Below are 26,528 nucleotides of genomic sequence, written 5' to 3'. Positions count from 1 at the left end.
CAGTCGCTAGCCGGTTGGCTGCTCGGGTGCGCTAATTGCCCCTTGTTCCACTGCCCTCGGTGTTGAATGCGTAAAGGTGTGAGAAGCCTCACATAGGCCGGGTCCGACCCACGCCTCTGCCTCCACGGCAGGGCTTGAAGGCTGCCTCTAAGAGGAGCGTTTCCTGAGCGTGTTGTCGTCACAGGCGAGTCAGAGTCCAGAGCTTACAGTCAGACGGGCCATCGGAGAGCACGATGTTCAACAGCTGCTCCCGGGGCCGTGTAGCCAGCCAGGTCACTCGGGGAGCTTTTTGAAACTTCTCTGTCTTCTCTTGTTCCAAAGAATCAGATGTGCCTCCAACTGAGACACATTACCACACGGGTTCCGGGCCACTCTCGTGAGAGTGTGTGGTGTTCCTCGGGTGTGTCCTGGGCTGAAGACGGCTGGCAACCAGTCTCATCCAGTGGTTTACTTTGGTGGCTGAACCCAGAAAGGCAAGAAAGAACAACAGTTATCCTTTCTAGAGTGTTCCGTGCCAGGCACTGTGATATATGCTGTATTTAATCCTCATCCTCTGAGGTGTTGTACTGTTGGTCCCAGCTGGCAGGCAAGAACAGGGCTCAGCAAAGAGGTCACTCACTCCAGGTCACGGTGGTCTCACTTGACAGGGTTGGATTTGAAACCAGATCTCGTGTTCTCAAAAGCTAAGCTTAGCTGTAGCCTCTTGAAGGGACTCACCCTGAATTGCTGAGTCAAGGTTAGGACCAGGGCCTCCTAATGACCGTTATCCTGCAGTCTCTGATCTCACACCATTCATCCACGAGAGACACAGAGACTTCCTGTGCCCTCCTGTGGCACCCTGCGCCTGTGTCTGTCAGCCATTCGGCATCTGCGCACCCAGGGCGTGGGTCAGTCCTTTCGGCCTGTCCCTGCGCTTGCTCAGGTGTGTAGTGAACCGAGCCGATTGCCATGCTAATGATCAGGGGGATCTGCTGGGGCTCAGCCAGGCCTCATTCCTCAGCTATCAATTTATCCTTGGAGATAAGCATACTGCCCCAGTCCTGGGTCCAGCCAGATCTCCGTAGCTGCCCCAAGGCTGTGTTGAAACCCGTTCCACAGGTAAGCAGAATCACAGACTGTGAGGACACAGGCATGTACCGGAATTTATAAACGTTTCTGAGGTTTGAGTAGCCCCAGTGTCCTCATGGACTGTCGGGCGGCTCCCCACAGAAAGGGTTATGTTGTTGGCCTGGAAAGAAAGTGTGGGAAGTGGGTGTGAGACAGCTTCTGTCTGAGAATATCAGACTCTCGCAACAGTTGGTTGGAGTGTTTTTTCCAGATTCCACTAGACTCCGCAGAGAAGTGGAGAACAGCTGTCCAAGCATCTGGGCCGGTGGCATTATAGCAGAGAAAAGGCAAACATCTCGATGGTAGGTGACAGAGCAGGCTACTCCCCCCCCAACCAGTTCAGATGGAAGGAAAGATGTCTGGGCTCCCGCAGAATTTAGGCTTCATACAGCCAAAGCCTTCCTTTCATTCTGACACAGTCAGTCAGCATTTGAGTTTCTGCGTTGAAAACATGCAGGCCTCACCCACTGTTTTAGTTCCCATAGTTCAGCCGTTCTCAAATGTGGTCAGGAGAACCACCCTTTTAGGGGTTTGTGAGTCAAAACTATATTTATAATAACATTAAGACATTGTTTGCCTTTTTCACTCTTATCTCACAAATGCACGGTGGAACTTTCCAGAAGCTACATGACATGTGTTGACATTGTCACTGTGACAGGTAATGAAATGGGTGCTTGTGCATTCTTGTGTTTTAGAAAGTTCTCAGTTTTAGTTTTAACTGTGGTGACTACAGACCTACTTAAGCTATGTAAACAGAAGCTTTTTGGCATCTTCAGTAGTTTTTATGGGCGTAAAGCGGTCCTGAAACAAAAAAGTCTCGAGAATCTCTTTTGTAAAATAGCCCATTATGAGCGTGAGCGGCAGGAGGCGCATGCAGAATCGGCGAACCCCCAGTTCAAGACAGCGGCGCCTGCGCCTGCGGGAGAGGAGGGGCCCTGAGATCTGGGGAGAAGGTGCCCGGGTTCACTTGAGGTGACACCACATCCCAGACTGAGTGGTGAGATTGTGGCAACCCACTTCTCACTGGTATGAAATATTTCAGAATACACATTTTAAGTTGAGAACCTAACATTATACATATTTCGAGCCTGTTGCCAATTAGAGGGAAAAAAGCCACCCTATGAATGGTTGACTAATTCTCAAGGGGGGAAAGCACCTTTCCACTGGAGAGATCTGGCAGCCATTCCCTTAATCCACTTTGCGTCTGGAAGAGGAGGCCACTAGCATTGGGTGCCTCCTGCTGGGCTGGGATCCAGTAAATACCACCATCACCTGTGCCGGGTTCTCACCAAATCCAGTCATGAGAAACAGTCCAGAACGTGGACAGCCTACAAGGCAATTGGCCTGAGCTCTTCACACAAAAAAGTCAACATCGATGAAAAACAGAAAATGGCCTCACATTCTAGCTTAGGAGAGAAAAAGCAGACAGTGCAACCAGTGTCACGTGGTAGATCGTGGACCCTACAAATCAAACATGTGGGGGGAAGTTGGATGACTTTAAGGTGGGCTCTGTATTAGCTATTAGTAAAGTATTTTCTTAAATGTAATAATGGTATTTAAGTTATACATTAGAATGTCCTTATTTTAAAGAAATGTGTGCTAAAAACCTTAGGATTGAAGTATCACGGTATCTGCAACTTTCAAATGGTTCAGAAAGAAAACAAAACCATAGAAGAGATAAGTCACATGTGGCAAAAATGCTTTACTAAGTAAAGCAGAAAAGCCCTGTTGTATGACAGAAAGGAAGATCTGTGGTCTAGACACGGCCCTTCCACATAACAGCACAGGACCCTAAGAAACACTCCCCTTCTCCAGGCCTGTTTCCTCCATCTGAATAAAGTACTTGTCATCATCTCTCAGCTCTGACAAAGGTGTGATTCCAAGTCCCTGTGTTCCTCAGTCACTGAACTGAGACATCGCGGTGTAGGCAAATGCTAAAGCAGACATTTATCCGAAGGTGTTTACTGAGCAATCACTAGTCACAAGCACTGGGGCTACCGGGATGAACAATATTTTTTTTAAAAAGATTTTATTTATTTATCAGAGAGAGAGGGAGAGAGCGAGCACAGGCAGACAGTATGGCAGGCAGAGGCAGAGAGAGAAGCAGGCTCCCTGCCGAGCAAGGAGCCCGATGTGGGACTCGATCCCAGGACGCTGGGATCATGACCTGAGCCGAAGGCAGCTGCTTAACCAACTGAGCCACCCAGGCGTCCCGAACAATATTTTTAAAACAAACCAAAAAAGAACTATCCTCATGGGGGACAGAGAAAACCAGCAGACCTTCAGTACAGTGATAAGTGGCGTAAGGAAAGGTGAAGCAGCTTCTTCTCAGCGGGAAGGGATCGCTGTCAGGAGATGCCACAGAGGGCAGGCGGAGGAGGCCCCGGCAGAGCAGGGCATTTGAGCTGCCTGGCGTCAAGGCCTGGCTGGCGGGGCCCCTCCTCGGGATGAGCCCAAGCTCTGGATGCTCCACAGGACAGAACCTGACAGCCCAAGTCCCACCTGGACACCCGCGGTGATTCTCCAGGCCACAGGGAAGAACCTGCTGGAGACCTTGGTTTCCTCTGTAGAGACTGACAGAATAAGGGGTCATGACAGCTCCGCCTGTGGGTACAGAGGCACCTCACGCTGATTCCACCTGTCTCCACTCATACGGGTGTGCCATTAATGGAGCCAGCATTTGCTCACCCAAGATGGTAGCCGGGGGCCGATCATGTTAGTAAACTGTGCTCCGGTTTATCTCCTCAGACGTATCCAAGCTCCAAGAAACTGAAAACCTAGTCAAGAAAGATCACGCCCCTCATTTTCCAGAGCCTTGCGTGTGCTCCCCTGAAGCCATGTCGCCAGCTAATGACAGGCCAGGCCCGGGCTCCCTTCACTCCCCACACCGTCTCTGTGATGGACAGTGTTGACTTGATGCTCCTGGCCACACAGGGCCATCTGATACATCTCTGGTCCCTGGCTCACACCAGCCCCCCAGAGTTTTCCTTTCTGCCCCTGTTCACTGGGACCGACTGGCCAGAAAAGAGGCGGAGTAGAAATGAACCAAGCTGCTAGCATTGTCAGCCAACGGAAGGGTGCAGAAAGGGGCCAAGAGGACAAGAGCGAGGGCAAGTCTGTCACCTCTGGCAAATGGAAGGCCACCGGTGGCCCTAGAGAGAGAGGGACTGGAGTGGAGCGGGTAGGGGTCCTGCACTCTGCTGGTGGGGCCCGGAGCAGACGGCACAGCAGGGAGGGCGGCCGAGGGGTGCGGCGTGTGTTCGTGGAGGCAGAGTTGAAGGGTGAGTGGAAGCACCCAGCGAGTAAGGCCCTAGAAGCAAGAAGCAGAGGCCTCCAGAGAAGGGAGGAAGACAGGGTCCCAGCTAGTGGAGCCTGTTGTTGGGGACAAGTCACTTCATGTAACGTGGGGACAAATGTGATCACTTGCTCATGAGGGTCTTTGAGTATCCCATGACATCACACGGGCTTTGACACGAGGGACCTGCACATCGGGCAGGAGGGGCACTTCATGCTTCAGAGAGAGAGGGTGACGAAGGAGAGGACGGTCCCCTCCCCTCTGCACCTCGCCATGGTGCCGGGGGGTAGCCTCGCACCCCAGAGCACCCAGACAGGTTTCCATGGCCCCCACCTCCCGCGGCGGCTGCCCTCCTGCCGGCTGAGGGGCTTCCTTCCGGATGATGCTCAGCCCGCTTTTCAAGTCCACTTTCATCACTATCATGTTGAAAGTAAACAAGTCAGGACTTTACCAGCCGCCTCAGAGTCTGGCTCTGTTTCTGCTTGGCTTTGGGAACATTTATTTCTGGCCACTTCTCTCTGGCCTCCCCTGTTCCCTCGTCACTTTACTTCGCTCAGCGGCTGCTGAGCCTGGGCTCGCGAGGGCCGTGGCCCTGGACTCCATCGCGAAGGCCATGCGGGAGCTGATGGCTCACCCTGGGGCCTGCCCTCCAGCAGCTCGGCTTGGGAGGAAGATAAGCGGAAGAGCTATCGGCAAAGCTTGGAGTGGTCAGAGGACACAAGGCCAACAAGGGGGGCAAGGGGCAGACGCACACGTGTTGAGCACGCAGACTGTACTGGATACTGGGCACCTGCACAGAGAAAAATGCCTCCATTTTCTTGGCTCTGTTTTACGGAAGAGAATTCCTCCCACAGAACCCCGTGATTTCCCTGTGACGGCATTAGCATGCCCATTTCGTAAGTGGTCATGTTTCCTGCTAGACTGTAATCCCTTCGGGACAGGGACATGTTCTTTTCCTCCCCAGAGACTTACATCCTGCTGTTCCCTTCGTAGTTACCAAGTGAACGGGAATGAACCAGATGTTTGCTGAAGGCCGTGGCACTGGGCCCGAGCTTTAAAGAAAAGGTGAGGCGCAGACCTGTGGACATAGGAGGGAGAAGATACCTTAGGCAGAGGGAACTCCTTTCTTCTCCAGTTTCTTGAGTAATTCTGGCAAGTCATTTTAACTGGCCCAGCGTCAGGAGGATGCTTTCGCCATCAGACCTGGCTTTACCGCCAAGCTGCCGGCTGGGCTGTGGACAGACCGCCCTTCCTCACACTTGGCACCAGGCACGGTGTGGGCAGCCTAGTGTCCAGAGAGCACAAGGAATTTGCCCTATCATCCTGGAACACCCAAGGTAAACAGGTGGGACAGGAACTGTGGACTAAGCCTTTGACCACCCCACAGGGAAGCCTGTCTTGAGGAAGTGGTCCCTACCTTGGTGGCACTCATGCCCAGCAGAGGGACCCAAGGTAGAAGGCTGTTGGACGTCCCCTGCCGTGAGGCCTGTTCTGTGCCAAGGCATAGGATATGCCAACTGGGTTCCACAAAGGACCATCTAACTGAGCCTGGGGCTTCCAGGAGCGCTTTCTAGCAGAAGTAACATGGGTCTCAGGCCTATAGGACTGAGCAGGAATTACTGGCAAGCTAGGCTAGCAAAAGCATCCCAGGCGGAGGGAACAGCACGAGGCCATGGAGCAGCGAGGCCATGGAGAATGGGGACAGTGAGTCATGAACAAGGTGGGCAAGGCACAGAGTGTGAGGGCCCACGGGGCTGCCGAGAGCAGGGATCGGACCCTAGTCTTTGGTGTAGGCTGCGGGGCTCCCGGTACTGCTCTGAGTGCTGACGCTTGGGAAGGCTCTTTGGAGGAGGGGTCTGAGAATTTGCGTTTTAATGAACACCTCACCTGATTCCCCCGCACACAGTTTTGAGAACCGTGAGCACAAGGTGAAAAGAGAAGAAAGTCTAACTGGTTCACATTGGGGAGCACCAAGATTTAAAGTGGTTTTACAGGGGCACCTGGGTGGCTCAGTGGGTCAAGCCTCTGCCTTTGGCTCAGGCCATGATCTCAGGGTCCTGGGATCAAGCCCCACATCAGGCTCTCTGCTCAGCAGGGAGCCTGCTTCCTTCTCTCTCTGCCTGCCTCTCTGCCTACTTGTGATCTCTGTCTGTCCAAAAAATAAATAAAATCTTTAAAGTGGTTTTACAGTCTGGTTTGGAGCAACGGCTCCTTGAGAACACGGTGAAAACCTACTTTGGAAAAAGTTGCACACTCACTTTTGCAAATAATTTCAGGGAGTTCTTAGACTCATTAAGCCTTTCTGTGGCCCCCATTTTAAGCACCCCTCCTGTAAGTGGCGAGTAGAGAACCTCGAACGAAGAAGCCTTCAGGGAGCCCCAGAGAGAAGTGGGAGCCAGGGAGGAGGCAGAGGCAGAAGCAGGAGACATCTTCAGAACTACGGACATTGTCGCAGCACTGTTCAGTACGAGATGAGAGGTTTGAGAACTCCAGAGCAGCCGCCTGCCCTGGGAAGTGTGCGCCAGCGACCTTGCGCGGAGTTGTTTGAGTGTCCGTCGGGGACAGAAACCTGGTTCCAGAGGGCACTGGAGCATGAGCAAGTGGCAAAGAAATGGGGGAAGCAGGCAGGCAGGAGCCTGATGGAAGAGAGGGAAGAGCCAGAGGGAGCAGCTGGGGTAGCAGTGGGCACCTGCTCACACAGACTCACATCAGCCAAACTCACGTTCATGGGTGCTTACCGGGTGCTTAACCCTGTGGCGGCTGTTGAGTGAAAGATAAAGAAGGAGCTCCCAGGAGGGTGAGCGCTCACCCTGGTCTGCCTGGGGTGTGCCAGATAACCTGCCTCCCGGGAACCCCGAGCCCCGGGCAAACCCTGTCGCCAGTCCTGCTGGGGAGACAGAGGGACAGTGTGATGACTTGATCTGTCTGCAGGGGGCAGCCACATCAGGGCACTGGGCTGAGCAAGAGGCTCTGCCGGAGCTGGGGGACAGGGAGGTACGATCCTTGTCCCTGCAGAAGAGATCTGAGGACAGGGCATGTGGTTCCTTGGCCATAGGGGCTGGCAAGAGCAGCCTGCCCTCGCCCAGAACAGCCTTTGGTCTCCCCAGGCCTGGGCATGCAGCGGGGTGAGGCCGAGGGCTCCTGCAGAAGCAGCTGCCCCCCGGCACTGGGCATGGTGAGCACCTCAGATCCCGGGCGTCTTGAGACAGACAGCAGTGTTGGTAAGCCAGAACAGATGCTTTTATGTGGCAGCTGCTCGCTGTCTGAGAATAAACCGAGTGGCACTGTAAATGGGACGTTGGGACATTCCCACGGGCCCACGGTCATAAACACACTCACTCAGAATCGTGCATTCCACACACACTTGGTGTCTGCATCATATAGGCCACCGGGGTTACAAAGGGGAAAACAGCGGGGTCCCGCCTTCGAGGCACTCAGTCTCCTGAGGAAGGGGGTGTGTACGCGGACCCAAAGGACCGGGACCAACGAAAAGGGCTGTGATATGCCGCAGAGACAGCACGGGGCTGCGGGAGCCGCCTCCGGCCTGAGGGGTCCCCATGCTGTAGGGGTCCCCATGCTGTGCGGCTCCCAGCCCAGGCCCAGACGTAGTTCTCAGCAAGCATCTGTGGTTAGCCTTGTTCCTCTCTGTTCCCTTTTTGGCCTTATGTCCTCTGTCTTAGTTGAATTTACACACTGTCCTCTAAGTTTTTGTTGAAAAAGAGACCCACAATCACAGTTTCTCTCCTCTAAGGCTCCTAACAAAAGGGTTCTTCAAAGCTTCGTCAGTGTCTCATCTGCCACTTGGAGGGAAATGCAGGCTTCGATTTTTTATAAATTCCTGTGCCCACAAATACCTGTACAAAAGCCCAGATGACAATGGGATTGGACCATTTGTTTCAAGAGAACCTTCTTCTGGGAGAGAGATTCTGGTGGTTCCTCCTGCTCAGAGCAGGCTTATAGGTCCCCAGGAGGAAAAGTCCACTGACCTAGTGACGCAACACCATAGAGAACAGACCAGACACTGAGTTTTGGCTGATTCCCCCTGCTAATCAGCTGGTGGTTCTGATCATAGGAAGACAGCCGGTCAGAGAGGAAGCCCTCCTCAGAACTAACCTCAGCTTTCCCTCCGGCTTTCTGCATTTGGGGTTCCTCAGAGCTGGGAAGGGCGGCAGCTCTGAGGCCACACGGGCACGGCTACGGACGGTTATGTGCGGGCGGCTGGGGGAGGAGGGATTGCCTGTTTGCATTTATGTGTGTGTTTGCATAAATAGTTTACTCATTTGTCCAGTAATGTTTTTAAAAGAAACTTTTCTCTGACTGCCCTCAAATGATAACTGATCTAGACAAATGAAGCGTATGATGCGTATGGTTAGTACAGGGTTTTCATGTCCAGGGAAGATGCGGAGAAGACCGTCGTCTCGGAGCTCAGAGACAATGTCCAGGCTGGGCAGCAAACAAGATTTTATTAAAACGGACACCTGGGTGGCTCAGTTATTAAGCGTCTGCTTTTAGCTCAGGTCCTAATCCCAGGGTTCTGGGATTGAGCCCCAAATCGGGCTCCCTACTCAGCGGGAAGCCTACTTCTCCCTCTCCTGCTCCCCCTGCTTGTGTTCCCTCTCTCGCTGTCTTTCTCTCTCAAATAAATAAATAAAATCTTTTAAAAAAAAGAAGATTTTATTAAAACAAATCCCAGAGGGATATAAACAAGGTGAATTCTAAGTAGAAGAAATGGGGATTTTCTTGCATTTAGGTTTTGTTGTGATAAAATAAGCCCAGATAAGCGCCATTCAAATAGGAAAAAAAAGAACCTATTCTTATTTTGGCTAACTCCAAGTTCAATTCGAACCTGAAGTGTTAACGACAAGGAACTGTGGCCATAACTAGAATAAGAAAATGAGTTCTTGGGCGCCTGGATGGCTCAGTTGGTTAAGCGTCTGCCTTCGGCTGAGGTCGTAATCTCGGAGTCCCCAGATCAAGTCCTGCATCGGGCTCCCAGCTCCACGGGGCATCTGCTTCTCCTCTGACCTTCCCCCCTCTCTTGCTCTCTCTCAAATAAATAAGGAAAATCTTTAAAAAAAAAAAAAAGAAAGAAAGAAAGAAGGAATGAAAGAAAGAAGAAAAAAGAAAATGAGTTCCTGGGTTCTTGGTGTTTCAGCACGTAGCAGGGGCGGGCACGGTGGTGGGTACCTTCCACCATCACGTGGCAGGGGTGGGCACGGTGGTGGGTACCTTCCACTGTCACGTGGCAGGGGTGGGCACGGTGGGGGGTACCTTCCACCGTCACGTGGCAGGGGTGGGCACAGTAGGGGGTACCTTCCACCGTCTCCTGCAGCACCGGGGAGATGGGAGCCCAGGCTCGCACCGCCCCCAGGAGACGCTGTTCTGGCCTCCCGGCCCCCGCCGGCTCTGTGCCTCCCCCACCGAGAGTCCCACATCCCCCTCCTCAGCTCGCCAGGGGCTGAAGGTCTGCGTCCGAAGCACACGCAGCGTTTTCTTCACAAAGTCTCCCGGCTTCCCCAGTCCCTCCAGTTCACCAAAGCGTGCCACGAGTTGTCTCGTGTTCGGGGTCGTTGCAAGCTCTCTGAGGTCAGGAACCGTCATGTTCGCCTCTGCGTCACTAAGTGTATTTGACCCGCTGGCATCTGTGCTTGTCAGACTGAGATGAAAACCTGCCACCCCAACGTGGGACCCAAATGCTACGGGAACATGCGACAAAGCGGGCCTCACCAGAGGAGAGTGACTGGCAGCTTTGTCCTGTACAGTCGGGGGAGGGCCACGTGTCCCTTCAGTTGCCCAGTGGACTGTCATGGGCTGTTCCAGACACTCTGTAACGGAAGGACTGTGAGTGCCGTGTCTCTCAGAACGAGGGAGGCGACGGCCTCACAGCTGAAACCACATCACAACCAAGTGGGCTGCTTTGGAGAGCAGTTTCTGTCGAAGGCTTTGTCTGCACGCGGGCTGCTTTAGAAGGCGAGCTGCACGGGACAGGAGAATGTCCCCTCTAGGCCCTGAGGTTCTGCAGTGAGTGACGTGCCAGGCTCTGGGCCCGCAGAGAACCAGACAGGCATGGCCCAGCTGCGCAATGGCAGGGCCGTGTCTCTGGTGCTCTCAGAAGCAGATGCCAAGACCCTTCAGATGATGATGTGCAAGAGGTTTACAGGGAACCGTCCATGAAGGACGGAGGGAGCAAGCAGGAGGAGCCCCAGGCCAGGAGGCAGGAAGGGCACAGGGCTGAGTAAGAGGCATGTCAGGCTGGTGCAGGGCCCCACGGAAGAGCCGCAGGTCAGGCAGGAATGAGCCGGCTCCCGCTACGCCAGTCATTGGTAGAGAGTGGCCCGGGGAAACATGGCCTCTGCACCTGCCTTCAGGGGGGCAACCAGGCCGGGGGCGGCTGTGACTTTGTTCAGCTCTGCTCCCACAACAGGTTCTCCTGAAGGAGATGAGATCTGAAGGGCACACTTCAGCAGCTGCCCTACAGGGATTCTAGAAACTGTTGCCCATCACACTGTACCTTCCGGATTGGCTTCCAGAATCCTCTCAAGGGCTTGCATGGTCAGCAAGTGTAGAGCTGGGAGTTCAGCTCAGGAAGTCCATGGTCTGCTAAGTAATGCCCTGCATATCTCGGGATCTCTCCCAGCCCCTGAGAGCATCAGGAACCACACCTGCTTGCCCACGGTTAACCACGAGTGTGTCCACAGCCGTAAGTGACGCAGTTTAGCCCAGAACTTGATCTGTGCTAGCTCACATGGGGATGGAACCATGACTTGAGCCAAGGTCTGTCTATTGCTGTGGAGTTTCCTCTCACTGTCACTAGACTTCATGAGAACAGGGCCCCAGAGACTTAGCCAGAGGAGGACGAACTCAGAGAAGTCAAAGCATAGCCACATTTTTGTGTTTTCTTTTTTTCTCCCTAATATGGCTATCCTCTGGGGAGGACCCAGGCCTATTTTGATCATCACTGATTTCCCCTTAAATATTTTTGAGTGAGTGATGAATTACAGGGGCGGGAAGAGTAGCAAAGTTGTACAACCGAACCCTTTCAATTCACTGCGAACGTATCTGCCCACCGCACAGCTCTCCGCGCACAGTGTGGTCATTTGCTGTCAAGCACACGTGAGCCTCCCAGGCCCCAGAGCCCCACTGGGGGGCCCGCAGGAGATTGGAGAACCAGCACCGGCACATCGCCAGTGGCCGGACAGCCGTGAAATGTGTGTAGATGTTGGTGTAAAGCGCAGGGGAGGAAGAGGTGTGAAAAGGCATGTGTGTATACGCCGGATACAAAATTATTGTTAAGATTTTAAGTCTGTACACTGGATCGCCCACTGCCCACTGCCCGAGTCACGAGGGAGCTGGGGCTGGAGGAAGCTGAGGCCTCTGGAACACTTGGGAGCTGACTGTGTAGACGAGGCTGAGGTCTCCAAGTCACGGAGAGCTCATCCCGTAGAAACCACTGTTTTGTCACCCAACCCTGGGGGTGGGGATAGAGATCGTCCTCAAATATCTTATTTTCCTGCCTTCTTAAATACGGTAAAGTGGACACAATGTGACTTTTTCTTCACTGCTTAGTCTCATCATTATGATTATCTGTTACTATTACACACTTTCGCTTCTACATTAATTGGCCTCAAATTTTGGGCTTTAAATACTGTTTCTAATTCTTAAATTGTATTAATATGGCCATCCTTTCTGGTGACTACCACTCCTCACTGTTCTGGGCGTGCCTACCTGGAACAAGCACGCCTTACCTCTTCAGTTTGAGCCTTTAATATGCTGGAGACTAAGAAACGACACGTTCTAGGCCATCTGGCTCCTATGCGAGCGGAGAGGCCAGCGGGCTCTGAGACACTCCCTCTGAACGCCCTGACAGGAGCTGTAGCACTGATCTTGACGATGACCGTCTTCTCTCTCCGGGGGCTTCTAGTGTTTCTTCCCTGCTTTTCTGTCATGTTCTGAACAGAGGAAATGTCTTCAGCGAAGTTGGACGCAGCTGTCTATTAGTTTTACTTGTGTTGCTGGGTTCTCTAGAAGGTCGTCTAATCATTTGGTGTCTGCACAGCTTGTAGGATAGTATCATGTCGTGGTATCATAAATAGAACATTTCGTTGGATGTTGTGAAGAATGTTACGTGCTTTAGAGTCAGACAGAACTGGTTGGGAATCCCAAACGTAATCCCTGAATACCTGTGTGAATTCGTGAAACTATTCCTAAGTGTCTGAGCCACGCTTTGCTTGTCCACAGAATGGGGGCAGTGAGAGGCTGTCCTGAGTTGTGACACGTCAAGTGCTTTAATGCAGTGTCTTATTTAACACAGTGCCTAGAATGTTGTCGGCAGTCGGCAAATTAGAATTAGAATTCCTTTCTCATTCAGCACTTTTCCCCTGAGAGGAAAGCTGTGCATCTTTTGTAAGCCATGTAAGCTGTTGGCACAGACCCTCCTTTGGTGGTCATCAGAGAATGAGAACTCCTAGATCAGCCCCTCCAGCGACAGTTGGATGCTCTTGGTATCAAGGGGCAGTTGGCCTCTAGTTCAGAAAAGGGGAAGCCTCAGAGCGGACCTGACGCTTAGCTTTTCTCTCGGTTTGCAGCGAACAGAGTATCTGCCAAGCCCGGGCTTCCGTGATGGTCTACGATGACACCAGTAAGAAATGGGTACCGATCAAACCCGGCCAGCAGGGATTCAGCCGCATCAACATCTACCACAACACCGCCAGCAACACCTTCAGAGTGGTCGGGGTCAAGCTTCAGGATCAGCAGGTGAGCGAGGGAGCAACAGGCTGGGCTCGTGAGCGTACCCCTCCCCCCAACACACAGACACATAGTGAAAAAAGTTCAGGAAAAAATAAGGTCGGGATTTGGGGTCGGAAGGTCTGGGTTCACGTTCCGCCTGCGCGGTCTCAGACTGCACGGTATGAGACCTTGAGCACACGCTCTTTTCTGAACGTCATTTTTCACATCTGTCTTGCAGAGACAGTAATCCACACGCAGTGTACCTCACTGTGTGTTATTATCCCATTAGAATAAAATAATAGACGGGAAACAGCTGTGGAAACGCTACTGCGGGCCGCGTTCGCGTCTCCTTCCGCCTGCACAGCCATAAGTGACGTGTTGTGAAGATGTTTGGCTCCTCAGCCCCCGAGTCTTCCTTTGGAAAGAATATCAGGATGGTTGGGGGCGCCCGGGTGGCTCAGGGAGTTGAGCGTCTGGTTCTTGTTTCAGCCCAGGTCACGATCTCAGGGTCATGGGGTGGGGAGCCCCACTGTTGGGCCTGCGCTGGGTGTGGAGCCTGCTGGAGATTCCCTCTCCCTCTGCCCTTCCCTCCTGCTCGCTCTCGCTCTCTCTCTCTCTCTCTCTGTCTCTCAGAAATAAACAAATAGGGGCGCCTGGGTGGCTCAGTGGGTTAAGCCTCTGCCTTCGGCTCAGGTCATGATCTCAGGGTCCTGGGATCGAGTCCCGCATTGGGCTCTCTGCTCAGCAGGGACCCTGCTTCCCCCTCTCTCTCTGCCTGCCTCTCCATCTACTTGTGATTTCTCTCTGTCAAATAAATAAATTGAATCTTTTTTTAAAAAAGAAATAAATAAATAAATCATTTTGGAAGACTCTGGGATCGTTTCTGCCCCTAAGTGTACCTCCAGAGCGAATCAGACAAGATGGCGAGGGTACTGGCTAATTCCGTGCAAACCCAGGGCCAGCCCCAGCAGAAGGAGCCGTGCCTATGTAACCTGAGGACTCTGACGTGACACGGACTGAAACACACGAAGAGGAGGGGACCATGTAGCTTCGCCACAGTGACTGTGGCTGCTGCTTCACGGTCGGCCTCCAGCTCTCTTCGAACAGACCAACAAGGACGTTTTCAGCAGTGAAATGAAAGCTTCTGCGGTTTTGGCACTTATGAAAAACTCTACTCAAATAACCCCTCCTGCCATCCTTTGTTGGTCAGGGCCTTGCTAAATTGAGCAGCAGGTTAGCTGCTATCTCGGTAAGAATCAGCACGTTAGCCATTAGAAGACAAAGAACAAAAACTGAGGACTCTATTTTTAGTATGTTGCCGGTTGAATGGGTTTCTGCTTTGGCCAAAACAGCCCTGTTAACTTTCAGATTCTTGGGGCTGAAAGGGACAGCCCCACTTTAGGACCCCGATGAAAGGTCCAACCTGGAACTCTTGGTACCTTGAGAGGTGTCGCTTTCCCTTGTCGATGAGCCGTACTGGTAGAAAGGGTTTTCTAGAAACCTTCTGGAGGCTGCTTCCCTGTTCTTCCAATTCATTGGTTCTGTCTCTGCCTTTTAGACATACACTGTGCTATATATTACAGGATACATATGACGACAGTTATGGTCACGTGTCCCCAACACCCATGGGTTGGTATAGCAGAGCAGTGCCTCTCTGCTACGTGCTTTGACTTCAGGTCCATTACCTAGTGCAGCTCCTGGATCACAGTGGGTGTTCCCTGAGTGATCCCCTTTACTGTGGCGAGTTTCCCCGGCACTCACACCTCTTGGCTGCCCTCCAGGGCATGCCAGGAAGCCAGCATGGTGTGCTGGAAACGCCCTGGCCCTGACCGGATTCCCTGCCACCGACATGTGCCTTGTTCATAGGAGCCTCGCGCCTCCCTGCCCCCATCCCCAGAATCCACGCGCCGAGGCTCGTGTGGGAGGAGACCTTTTCCCCACACGGGGAGGGACTGGTGGCAGTCCTCAGTGGCCTCCTGGGTAAATTCGGAGGCTGTGTTGTGTTGTGGGAATCTAACTAAGAGATTCCCAGAGTCTGACGGAGAAGTTACCAGCACAGCTACCACCTGGAATTTTCAGGAAACAGGCTCCTAGAATGCGGTTGAGACTTTGTTCCCCAAAGAGATGGAGCGTACGTACATAGTATACATACCTGCACACGCACATAGCAGCGCACAAGGGATCCTTAGGAAGCCAGGGCGTTAGAGAATGTGGCCAGAAGCCTGGTCAACAGCAGCTCCTGTGACCTCAGGAGAAAAGACTGATTTTCACGGATCTGTCTCCCAGCCTACCTGGACTGCAAGGTCAGACACGTCAGACGGAGATCCCTCAGGTTATAACCAGGTCGGAATATGTTACACGTTTAATGTGATTATGGTTCCTGGAGCACTTTTCATGTCTATTACTTCAGTCTCCCGGGAACCCTAGAGGATAACAGCATAAGCATGTGTCAGCCCCATTGTGCTGAATGGGTAGGCGTAAAGCCCGATGATCATTTATGGAAGAAGGGACAAGTACGTGGCAGTATCATCAGCTAAGGGATAACCCGAGTCTCACATTACAGGTGGGAAAACATCAAAAGATTTTTAGTTAGTGAGTTTTCAGGCTGAGTGAACAGTAGAGGTCCAGAAGGGAGCCACAGTCCTGCTCTGCTGTGCCCTGGTCACACTACACCGAGAACACTGGGGCCCAACGCAAGTGCCACAAGCCGGAGTCTGTAAGGGGAAGGGCGTCTGGTCTGGTGAGAGGTCTGCAAGCAAGCTGAAGGGGGCAGGGCCGCGGCCCTCCAACCTCCGACGGGCTGCGTGGGGAGGAGAAGGCAGACTTCTCTTTGTACCCTGAGACAGGGCTAGGAGTCCTGTGTGGACACTGTCAGGAAGAAGGTAGCTCGGTGGCCAGGAGCACGTTCTTCCGTGCACGCCGTTGGAGGGTGAGCACATTCCTGTGCAAGCCCACGGGCTAGCTGGCTGCTTGGTGAGAACTCTGGGAAGGACGTGCCCTCGTGGAAGGGTAGAGATTTAGATGAGGTGAGACCTTAGGAGCCTTCACCAACCAACAGGTTCTAGGGGTTTGTTTTTTGTTTGTTTGCTTTTTTAAGATTTATTCATATATTAGAGAGAGCGAGCATGGGGTAGGGGAAGAGGCAGGAGAGAGAATCTTGAGCGGACTCCCTACCGAGTGTGGAGCCCAGCGCGCGCTCAGTCTCGTGACCCTGAGACTATGACCTGAGCAGAAATCAAGAGCTGGACACTCAACCGAGGCCCAGGCGCCCCAAGGGGTGTTAGATCTAGGTGAATGTGTGGATCAGGAAGATTGTTTTCCATGAGTAAGTTTCTTTTTTTGTAGGGGCTCTTGGCTGCTTGTACCCCAGAAGCATGGTGCACGACATTTGGAGTTTCTGGGCCTTCTCTTGGAAGACAGGAAAGGCCCTCTCTCTCGGTCCTGCACCTCTCCCCCGAACACGGAACCTATGGGCCCTTAAGCAAAAAAAGTAGGACCTTTTTAAAATAAGTTTATCCTGGGGTGCCTGGTTATCTCCATCAATTAAGTGTCTGACTCTTGATTTTGGCTCAGGTCACGATCTCAGGGTCATGGGATTGAGCCCTGTGTCAGGTTCCACTCTGAGTGTGGACCCTGCTTGGGACTCTCTCTCTCCCTCTCCCTTTGCCCTTCCCCTCCTCCCCTGCCCCCTGCTTATGGGCTCGCTCGCTCTCTCTTTCTCTCAGTCTCTAAACTAAACTAAAATAAAATAAGTTTATCCTTCAGCAGTTGTGCAGATCAGTCCTTCCAGAGCTTGGAGAATTATTTTAAAAATAAAGCTGATAAGGACACAGGCTGAACATGGGAGAGTGGAAAAAGGCAAGCCTTCCAAACACCGGGAGGACAGGCTACCAACCGGAAGGAGCTTGTGTGACTGAATTAATGTTAAATAGGAGAGGCTTCAAGACCAGAAGCATTACGAAAGGTAAAGAAGGACCTTTTCAGTGATGAAAGGGTTGATTAAAAGGAAGACCTAATAATTCTAAATTCGTACACATCTAATAATATATCTGCAAATATATAAAGCAAAATCAGACAGATCTAATGGGAGAAATAGACAAATCCAGAAGCAGAGCTGGAGGTTCTAATCGTCCAAGGTTCATAACCTCCAAGAAACTGACTGAACAAGCAGAAAGAAAGTAAAGAGATAGAAAATTTGCGTAGCATAATTGGCCAACTTGACCTAATTTGCATTTATGAAACTATAGCCAACAACGGCAGAATGTACAGGCATCTCAGGTGCGAGCTGAACATTTCCCAAAACAGACCATTTGCAGCAGTTGTGGTACACTGCAGTCTTCTCTCGTCTTGCTTCGAGATCCCTTAGCCATTCTTTTTTTTTTAAGATTTTATTTATTTATTTGACAGAGATAACAAGGAGGCAGAGAGGCAGGCAGAGAGAGAGAGGAAGCAGGCTCCCTGCTGAGCAGAGAGCCCAGTGCGGGGCTCGATCCCAGGACCCTGAGATCATGACCTGAGCCGAAGGCAGAGGCTTTAACCCCCTGAGCCACCCAGGCGCCCCAGCCATTCTTGACATAACGTGGTTTCCAGACCTTCTTCCATTGAAAACATTTCCTTCCGGCTTGCTCTGGTTTTGTAATGTCCACTAAAAGTACAGCCCCAAAATGGAAACACCTGCACACAGAACTTCCGGTATGGCCTTCCCGTGGCAGAAAGGAACAAGTCTGCTGCCTCGCTGTGGTCCCTACACCGCCGTGAGTGTGCTCTCCCCTTAAGAGCGTTTTAACCCGAGGTACTGTGCTCCTTACTGTGCACACACGCAACAAAACCTCCAGCCTTTTCCTGAGGATTCGGAGCTCAACCTAGAGAGAGACCCACCCCAGGCAGCAGGGTATAGACGCTGGCCAAAATTACCTTGTGTCAAGATGTGAAACAACTGCATTTTCATTAGCGGATTCAGCTCGCCTGCGCTCTCTCTCTGGACCGTACAGTGACCCAAACCCACCTTCCACATGGCTAGGACTTGGGAAAAAAAGCTCTCGTGGATGTTGGCCATATCATATCTGCCGTCCTCTGGCCTTACCCACAGCGCAGCAGGGTGGAGCAGTAGAGGAGAGCGGTCAAGCAGAGGTCACGTCTTAGTGCCCAGCCCGCGAGCAGGGGGCTTGGCCACGTCCCTCGGCATCTCTGAGACTTTCCCTGAGCTCCCCTTCCTGACCAGGGGGGCACAGCAGGCAGAGTTGTTGCTAGCTTCAGGTCACAGAAACCTGGAGCCCCAGAGCCAGAGGAGACCTGAGCAGTCCTTCTCAACGTCTCCTGAAACAGGCTTTTCCCATCGCGTCGCCCACAGCCTCCTCCGGACTCTGCTTAAGTACTTCGTCTGTGGGGAGCATGCCGTCTCAGCATGCTGTTAGACACTGTGCGTGGCTTTGGGAGGCATAGATAGGAACTAGGTGACTCTACCCCAGGGTCTCCAGGCCTGGAAATCTAGATAAGGTATGCATCACAGTGTGGCCTTCCCAGTAACCCCAGTAGGTTAGTAAAGCATTATTACCCCCATTTTATAGTTGGAGAAACTGGGCCCCTAAGAAATGCCGTGACCGCCTTGGGTGACGTGGCTGGATCGAGGGACCAGCCCCTGGGCTTGGGGAACCTGACTCCCAGCTCAGGCCTCTCATCTGGAGGGCGTGAGTACACCGCATTGTTAGTGAGATGAAGTAGCTGGTTTTCAACCCCTCAAGGTTCTGGAGGGCATCCTGAAAAGCTGCCTGGCCTCGCTGTCCCCTTCTCCTGACCCCACCCCACCTCCCTGTCCTCTGCTAGTTCCAGGGGACACAGTATCCCTGCCCCGGAGCCGCACTCTCCAGCTCACTTACTCCCCTCGTATTTACTTACACGTATTTCTGTCTCTTTTCCCCTCCAGGTTGTGATCAATTATTCAATCGTGAAAGGGCTGAAGTACAATCAGGCAACGCCGACCTTCCACCAGTGGCGAGATGCCCGCCAGGTCTACGGCTTGAACTTTGCAAGTAAGGAAGAGGCAACCACGTTCTCCAATGCCATGCTGTTCGCCCTGAACATCATGAATTCCCAAGAAGGAGGTAAGTGGGGCTTTGTCTCTGCCCAGTGCCGAGACCCCTCCTTCCCCAGGTCCTCCCCTGGCACTGGCTCCCTGGGGTCCCCACCATAGCTGCATCAGGCTGATATTACGTGGGCTCTCAGAAAGGCCTGCTGCCTGACTCCAGCTCGAAGGGGCATAGTAACAGTTTGAAGAAAGAGAGAATGGTGCTCACATCTTCTTGCCGTTTGTGAGATATGGCTTCGTACTGATGCGTACTGATGTGTATTGAGACATGTCCCAATGTCTCACAGGCATCATCTTCCTTCTGTATTCTAAAACATGTATTTAGCATAGATGGGAGGGAACGAGCAACAATTTGAATTAAAGTTGAATTAAAGTATTCATTCACGTTGTTAATGAACTTGTACCAAATATTTACTGAGCGTAGGAAACTGGCCAGACAGAATAGGTAAGAAATGCATAGATGGCGTCCTTCTGCCCAAGACGCGCCTGAGCAGATAGCTTCGTGAACTGCTAGCACTGTGGGTCGTGGTGAGTGCTCCAGCCCGGGGTGGGCAGACTGAGGGAACCCCGAGAGGGACGCCTGGGCTGCAGTTTGGAAGGGCGAGGAGCGCACAAGGCAGAGGAGGGACAGCAAAGGTACCCAGGGCATGCGGGAGAGTGCCCTGCAGTGTTTCTGGGGTCTCGGGCACACACAGGAAGGAAAGTGGACTTGAAACCTCACAGTGAAGAGTCCCAAGGACCTAGAAGCGGGCTGGGGCCAGGCTTAATACTTGGAGTAGCCAGTGGGCCTGGAGGAGGGAGCAGGGCGGGGCTGGCAAAAGTTTCTAAGCAGAGCAAAAATGCATGTGGCTTATTGGAAAGTCTCAATGTTAGCTTCAGGGGAACACAGAAGCCTTCCGGGGTGCAGGTGTCTTGACGTCCACGCATACAGTCCCGCGCTTCGCTAGAGGTCTTAGCCTTGGTAGAGCAAGTCAGGAGCAGGGTTATGTTTGCGTCCTGGTTCTGCCGCGCTCCGGCTGAGGACAGTTTGGACAAGTTACTTCATTTTCGGGGCTTCAGTTGTCTTCTCCGTCGGATGGGGGTGATAGAGGTTGTTTTTAAGTTTTTCACTGGGCGGAGTGTACAATACCTAGCAGGCTGCCTGACGCACAGCAGTCACCACTGTTGGCACTTGTCTGTGGTGTCACTCCCATTGCGGCTGCTGCCAGAGTCAGGGAGGGAAGGGGGACATGGTACTCAGAGGGAGATGGCTTTTATAGACCTGTTGGTCCTGATAGATGGCAGCTTTGGGACCCAGTGTAAACCCTTGGAGATTTTTTCTAAGTAAATAAAGAAAACGATTTTGAGTTTGCTCCCCGGGGCTCACACACAGAACAGGGACTTGTGGAATGTTCTCCTTGCCTCAGAAAGGCTCCAGGGTTTGTGGATTTCCCGCTGAAAATTTGGGCCACATGCTGGGAAGCTGCCCGACCACAGCTGAAGCATCGCAAGCACCCGACACAGTTTCTCAGGCTGTTTTCCACCGGAGAGCCTCGTACTTCCGGTAAAGTGAGCTGGGTTTACGGTTTCTGATCCGAGCCGCCTCACCTGCCCCAGCATGTGAGAGCTCGGCTTTATTGGGTCTGTACAGATAGACACGCTGAGAGTCAAAAACAACATTTTAATTTAATCAGACCAGTAACCCTTGCAAAGCAACTGCTCATTAAATAGAAACTACTAGTGGCTTTCTTAAGTTTACCATAGTCACAGGGAAATTAGCTAATACGACCCTCATTTCCAAACGAGAAATCTTTAGGAGGCAGCCCCTCACGCGTGTGGGCTTCGAGCCCGACCTCCTCTGCCTTCTTTGGGCAGGACGCGCGCCCTCGTCCGGGCAGGGGTAGGGCCCGCGTGTGCGGCGGCTTCGTTGGCAGCTCACACCGTGAGTAGCGGCGGCCTGTCCCAGTTCGCTGGCTGGGACCCGATGTCCTGCTCCGGCAGGCGTGCCCTCTGGTGGCCGGAGATGCGGGCCCTGAGCGAGTTCGGCTTTTCCTTGCCCTGAGGTGTGACCTTACCGAGCAGCGGCGGGAGGTGCCGGATGCACGCGTACATGCCGGCAGCCGCAGGTCCCCAGAAAGACCGTATCCCTCTCCCACGCCCGCAAGGACAGGGCACAGCAGCTTCTGAGAGGACAGAGCAGTTTTGCCTGCGTTTGAACCGCACTGCGTGTACTTCGTACAGTGCCTTCTTTGTACCTGACTCTCCCTCAGCTTTGGGTTTGTGGGAGCCACCGGGGCATGGCTCGGTCTTCCGCGGGCTGCTTGTGGCCGCCGCGTGCCCCTGCCACCGGGGCATGGCTCGGTCTTCCGCGGGCTGCTTGTGGCCGCCGCGTGCCCCTGCCACCGGGGCATGGCTCGGTCTTCCGCGGGCTGCTTGTGGCCGCCGCGTGCTCCTGCCACCGGGGCATGGCTCGGTCTTCCGTGGGCTGCTTGTGGCCGCCGTGTGCCCCTGCCACCGGGGCATGGCTCGGTCTTCCGTGGGCTGCTTGTGGCCGCCGCGCCCCTGCGCCGTGGAGCTGTGCCTCGTGGATCCACGCACCTCTGTCCGGCAGCTGCCGCCGGACGTGCTCATGCGGCCGGGTCACTGTGCTGTTTTCTGGCGAAGCCCCTCTGGGTCGGGAAATCCCAGCCTCCCCTCCCCTGGCAGGAGGCAGTTCACCATAGCATGAACAGCGTTTGTTGGGGGCAGCGAGATCTCATAGTAAGTCTTTGTTCTGCCACCTGTGGCCCTGGGATCCTAGACCCTACTCCCTGGGGTTGTTTGGAAGATTCACTGTGAGATGTTGATAAAGCACTTAGCATCTGGTGCCTGGCATGTGATAGGCGCTCAAATAATACTGGCTCCTTGCCTTTTGTTCTTGTTAAATGTGGTCATCTTCTATAAGCCTCAGTGTCCTTCCTGGTCACGTAGGGCCATCGGTCCCACTGCAGAGCTGCGGAGGGGGCTCAAGGACCTGGTTTGGTGTCCGGCACCTCGTAGGAGCTCGCCTGCCGCTCCTCCCTCCCCTCACTGGCAGGCCTCGCCCCCCAGCAGGCCTCTGCGACTGGTACCTTCTAAGACTCGGTATCTTCTCACATTGAGTCCTACTGGGCATTTCCCACCCCTGCCTCCTCCTGTGGGACAGATGTGAGCGGGGCCCCTCTGAGGTCTTTAGAACCTGGCAGATATGAGATGCCAACGTATAGACCTGGAAGTCACCCGTCAGAGCGAACCGTGGACGCCCCCTGACCTCCCCTGACTCTCGCCACCGCCCTGCAAGAGGGGGGCCCAAGCAAGCTGTGGCTCGGGAAGGAGGGTGACTTCCCTGTGGTTCCATGGCTGGAGAGGTCGCTGAAGTCCACCCCCAGAGCACCGAGCACCGAGGACCGGCCGGGAGCTGCGGGGCCTTGCTCTGCCTGTGCTCCTTCCCGCCTCTCTGCCACGTGGGGCGTGCTGTCGGCCGGGGTGTCTGAGGGTAGTCCAGAGAAAGAACGGACACAACACAATCCTGTTTTTGCTGCCTAACACCAGTGTGGACGTGATGGTCAGGCTCTGGGCCCTTGGACGATCTCTTTACTGACTTATTCCTTGTACCCACAAAATCAGCTTTTCCTCAGCAGCAGCTTTTAGAGACGCATTCGTCAACTTTAGGCCCCAACCCAGAGAGCCTGAAGCCGGTTTAGCAAGTAAAACAGATCAGTAAACTAGTCACCCTGCAGCTCGGTGGCCTCAGTCCCCTGGGTGGAGGACAGGGGTGCAAAGCCGGCTTGGGGCTCTCTGGGGACCCACAACATAGAGTAATAATAATGATACCTGTAGTTTCTCTTAAAAGCCCGGGCTCGTTGTTTTTACCAGGCTTCCTCTCCCACATGCCCTTCCTGCCCTTCTCAAGAAAAGGTCTGCACTAATCAAACAGCCTCGGCTCCAAGGGCGTGGGGGGCTGGTGAGAGCCACAGAAAGACCTTATCTGGCTAAGGAAGTACTTCCTTACACTCCAAAGTACTTATAATTTGGCTTCTTTTCCCAGCCCAGAGTTCAGGATCTAGTGTTACACACATTTAGTGGAGGGCGAGGTGGGAGCACGGGAGATTAAAAGAGGTAGCACACCTGCCAGAACCTACCAGTGGAAGCGAGACCCAGGTTCCAGGCTTCTGGCTAGATAGCCAGTGTTTTCTCTATGCCTCTGCCTCAGTCGGTCAGGGAGGAAGGCCAGCTGGGGTCTCCTCACTTTGGGGATCACAGCGGCTTGGGCTGGGCGGCGGGCACAGCTCCTGGTGTGTTGCAGTGCCTCACAGGATGGCCAGAGATGGGGGCTTCTGTGCCCCGGGTCCACATCATCCCGACTCCTGCATCACTGACGTCAGCTCCAGAAAGCGCTTCCCCGAGACTTGCTCTGGGTGCTGTCCTTAGCGGGCGCACAGCCCCACCTGGGTAGAGCCGGTTAGCGGGCGAGGGGGGAAACGTTCACAGGCTGCAGTTAGACACCCCAGCCAGGCTCTGCTTCCCTTCCCTGCAGCCTGTTCCCTCAGCAGATGCCAGTCCACAGCTCAGTAGCCTTAGCAATGCAGCAGCTTCTACGTGCTTCTGTGTGGGCCCGCTTCTGACCCACCATGGAACCTTAAACACGGCCCTCTCTGTGGGCCTCGGTTTCAGTGTGGGGAAGGAGGGGGCTACACACTGAGCAGATTTCTGTAAGTCCTAGTGGTTCGTGCGCACTGTGGGACAAGAGTGAGTTCTCGTTCACTGCTGAGGGACCGTGTCGCTATGGCCGTTGCTGGGAGTGGGCAGAGCCCTGTGCGGACGCTGGAGTGGAGGGATGCCCTCTTTACCCCTCGCAGAGCCCAGCACACCCGGGAGGTAGGGCGCCTCCACGTCAGGCTCCCTGAGCAAGTCCGTGCTCGGTTATCATGGAAAAGAGAAAGTGCAAGCAAGCAAAAGTGACCTGTAACCGTCCAACCCAGAGATGAGTGCCGTTGACCCTCACAGACGTCCTTCCAGACGTGTCTGTGTTCGTCTGTGACTGAATAGCTATTCCTCGGAAATGGTCTGTGCCTACTGTCCGCAACCCTTTCTCAGGTTGCGCTAGGCTATGCATGGCTCTGCGTGCCAGGACGGTCCGATCTCCACGCCATCTGACTGGCCAAATACTGCACCGGGTGCCGAATGATGATGCCCCGTGATGTCACCTGTCTTCTGCTTTTAAACCTAAAAGCTGACCCCATTTTTCACTGTTCCATTTGTGTCATAGAGGGTCTTCTCGTACCTTTATGTGAGTATTTATATGTGTCTTTGTGCCTCACAGGTGCAACCTTGCACACTTGTCCCGTTACTTCTTGGCCATATTTCTGAGTCAAACAGTACGTTTTTAAAGCTTTGCTCTATTTTGCCACAGTGCCTCCCAGAAGGAGAGCACTCGCTGATACTCTCGCCAGCACGCGTGACCGCCACGCTCTGCCCCAGCTTTCCCCAGTTCTGAGCATTCGCCTCTTGCTAATCCCAGTAAGCACAAGATGAGGGAAGACATAGCCTTTCAGCTGGTGTTTTTGTTCGTTCGGACAGGTGAACGTTTCGTGGACGTTAATGGCGATGTCAGTTGTCTGCTGTTTCTAGCAAATGCTGGACAGCAGGGCCGTGTGTGAGCTCCCTGCACCTTTAGTCATACCCGCGTGACTTCCCACTCCCAAAGTGTGTGCGTCCTTGAAGGACAATGGTCTCTTGTGTTTGCTTGGGCAGATGAGCGGAGGCAGTCTGGCCCCATGTGGCAGGGATCGGGCAGGGTCCATCATAAATGCACCTTCCTCCGCAGGCCCCGGAAGCCGCACCTGCGCTGTGTGTTAGGCGCCGTTCCAGTTCCTCGTGTCTGCGCGGCCGTAGAAGGGAGACCTCGCACGTCCTTGCACTTTCGCACTTTCGTTCCTGCACCTCTTCTCGCCGGACAGCTTGTTCCATCGAGTTCAATATCCAGAGTCACGTGGGTGGGTCGCAGGGAGATTTCTTGGCTGTTCTTCGGCTGGCTTCTTAAAAGAGGGGAGGGAGGTCTGGAGTTAGAAGACCTAGATTCTGCCAGCAGCACAGGTGGCAGGTGGGGTGGCCTCCCACTTAGCACAGGCCCCTCTCAGCCTTTTCCCCTCTTCAAGGGCACGTCTGGCCAGGGTATTTCCCTGCTCGCCCTGGCCCTGGCACCCATCCTCCTGCTGTCCCCTGCTTTAAAAATGGAAAGAAACCAGAGAGGCGGGATTCTGTGGCTCTGGTTTGAGGAGGTGGGTAATGTTACCATTTTAAATTATCTCAGGGATATTTAAAATAAGAAAGGATAGCAAGGGGCTCCTGGGAGGCTCAGTCAGTTAAGCGTCTGACTCTTGGTTTCAGCTCAGGTCATGATCTCCGGGTTGTGAGATCCAGCCTCTCATCCAGCTCTGCGTCTGCTCAGGATTCTCCCTGTGCCGCTTCCCCCAGCTCACATGCGTGCGGTCTCTCTCTCGTATAAATAAATACATCTTTGAAAAAAAGAAGAAGGAAGGATACCAAAAGTGACAAGAAGGGCACATGGAGAGCCTTCTGATAAGCTTGTGGTCTTTTCAAACAATGTGCAACCCGTAGAATAAGGGCACATTAGCCAAGACAAATCTAGAAAGGGCAGAGGGGTTGATGCCAAGCTTTTTCAAATATTGCTCCTTCCCTGGGGGTGTTTCTATCTCTGCTTCTCCCAGTCCTGCCCTCCCCAGCCCTGCCCATCCAGCCCTGCCCTCCTCAGCCCCGCCCATCCAGCCCTGCCCTCCTCAGCCCTGCCCATCCAGCCCTGCCCATCCAGCTCAGCCCACCTCCACCTTCTCAGCTCCCTCCTTTGGCCTCTCTTTATTCATTCCTTCTTTGTGTTTCCTTGTGTACTTGCCTTTTCTCTCTCACTGGAACTTCTGTGCCCCACGCCCCTCCCCAGTTTGTGCTTCTCCTGCCCCTTTCCATGCTCCTGGAGGCTCCCTGCCCATGTTGCCTTTGCCAACGTAATGCTCACGCCTGGCTGCTGTGAGAGGCAGGGTCATGTCTGTCATGTCCCCAAGGCACCCTGGTGCCTTCATAATGCTCTCCCCAGCACCCAGAACATTCCCAGTACTGAGAACAAGCTGTGGAGTGCTGAGTGCCTGCTGGGAGGCCTCCGTGGTGTGAGTGGGGTCGGTACGGGGAGCAGGTGGTGTGAGGGGTGTTGGTACGGGGAGCAGGCTGCTTGATCTCTGTGCGCAGGCTTCTGAGCCGTAAAGACGGAATGTTAGTCATCACATCACACTTCATGGGATGTCC

At 53.6% G+C, this 26,528-nt stretch overlaps 1 protein-coding gene across 4 annotated transcripts in view; it reads left to right on the top strand.

Moving 5' to 3' along the window:
• The window catches only part of EVL (Enah/Vasp-like), a 141,566-nt gene that overhangs the window by 75,192 nt on the left and 39,846 nt on the right, over positions 1–26,528 (top strand). For all 4 annotated transcript variants that reach the window (XM_044229994.1, XM_044229995.1, XM_044229992.1 and 1 more), the window contains exons 2-3: positions 12,988–13,156; positions 19,053–19,230. In XM_044229994.1, coding sequence (XP_044085929.1) covers positions 12,988–13,156; positions 19,053–19,230 — 347 coding nt within the window. The remainder of the gene's footprint in view (positions 1–12,987; positions 13,157–19,052; positions 19,231–26,528) is intronic.

The sequence above is a fragment of the Neovison vison genome, chromosome 13 (assembly GCF_020171115.1).
Source record: "Neovison vison isolate M4711 chromosome 13, ASM_NN_V1, whole genome shotgun sequence".
Classification (NCBI taxonomy): Eukaryota; Metazoa; Chordata; class Mammalia; order Carnivora; family Mustelidae; genus Neogale; species Neogale vison.
Note: the sequence above shows the minus strand (reverse complement) of the source record. Positions and strands in the feature narration are given on the sequence as shown.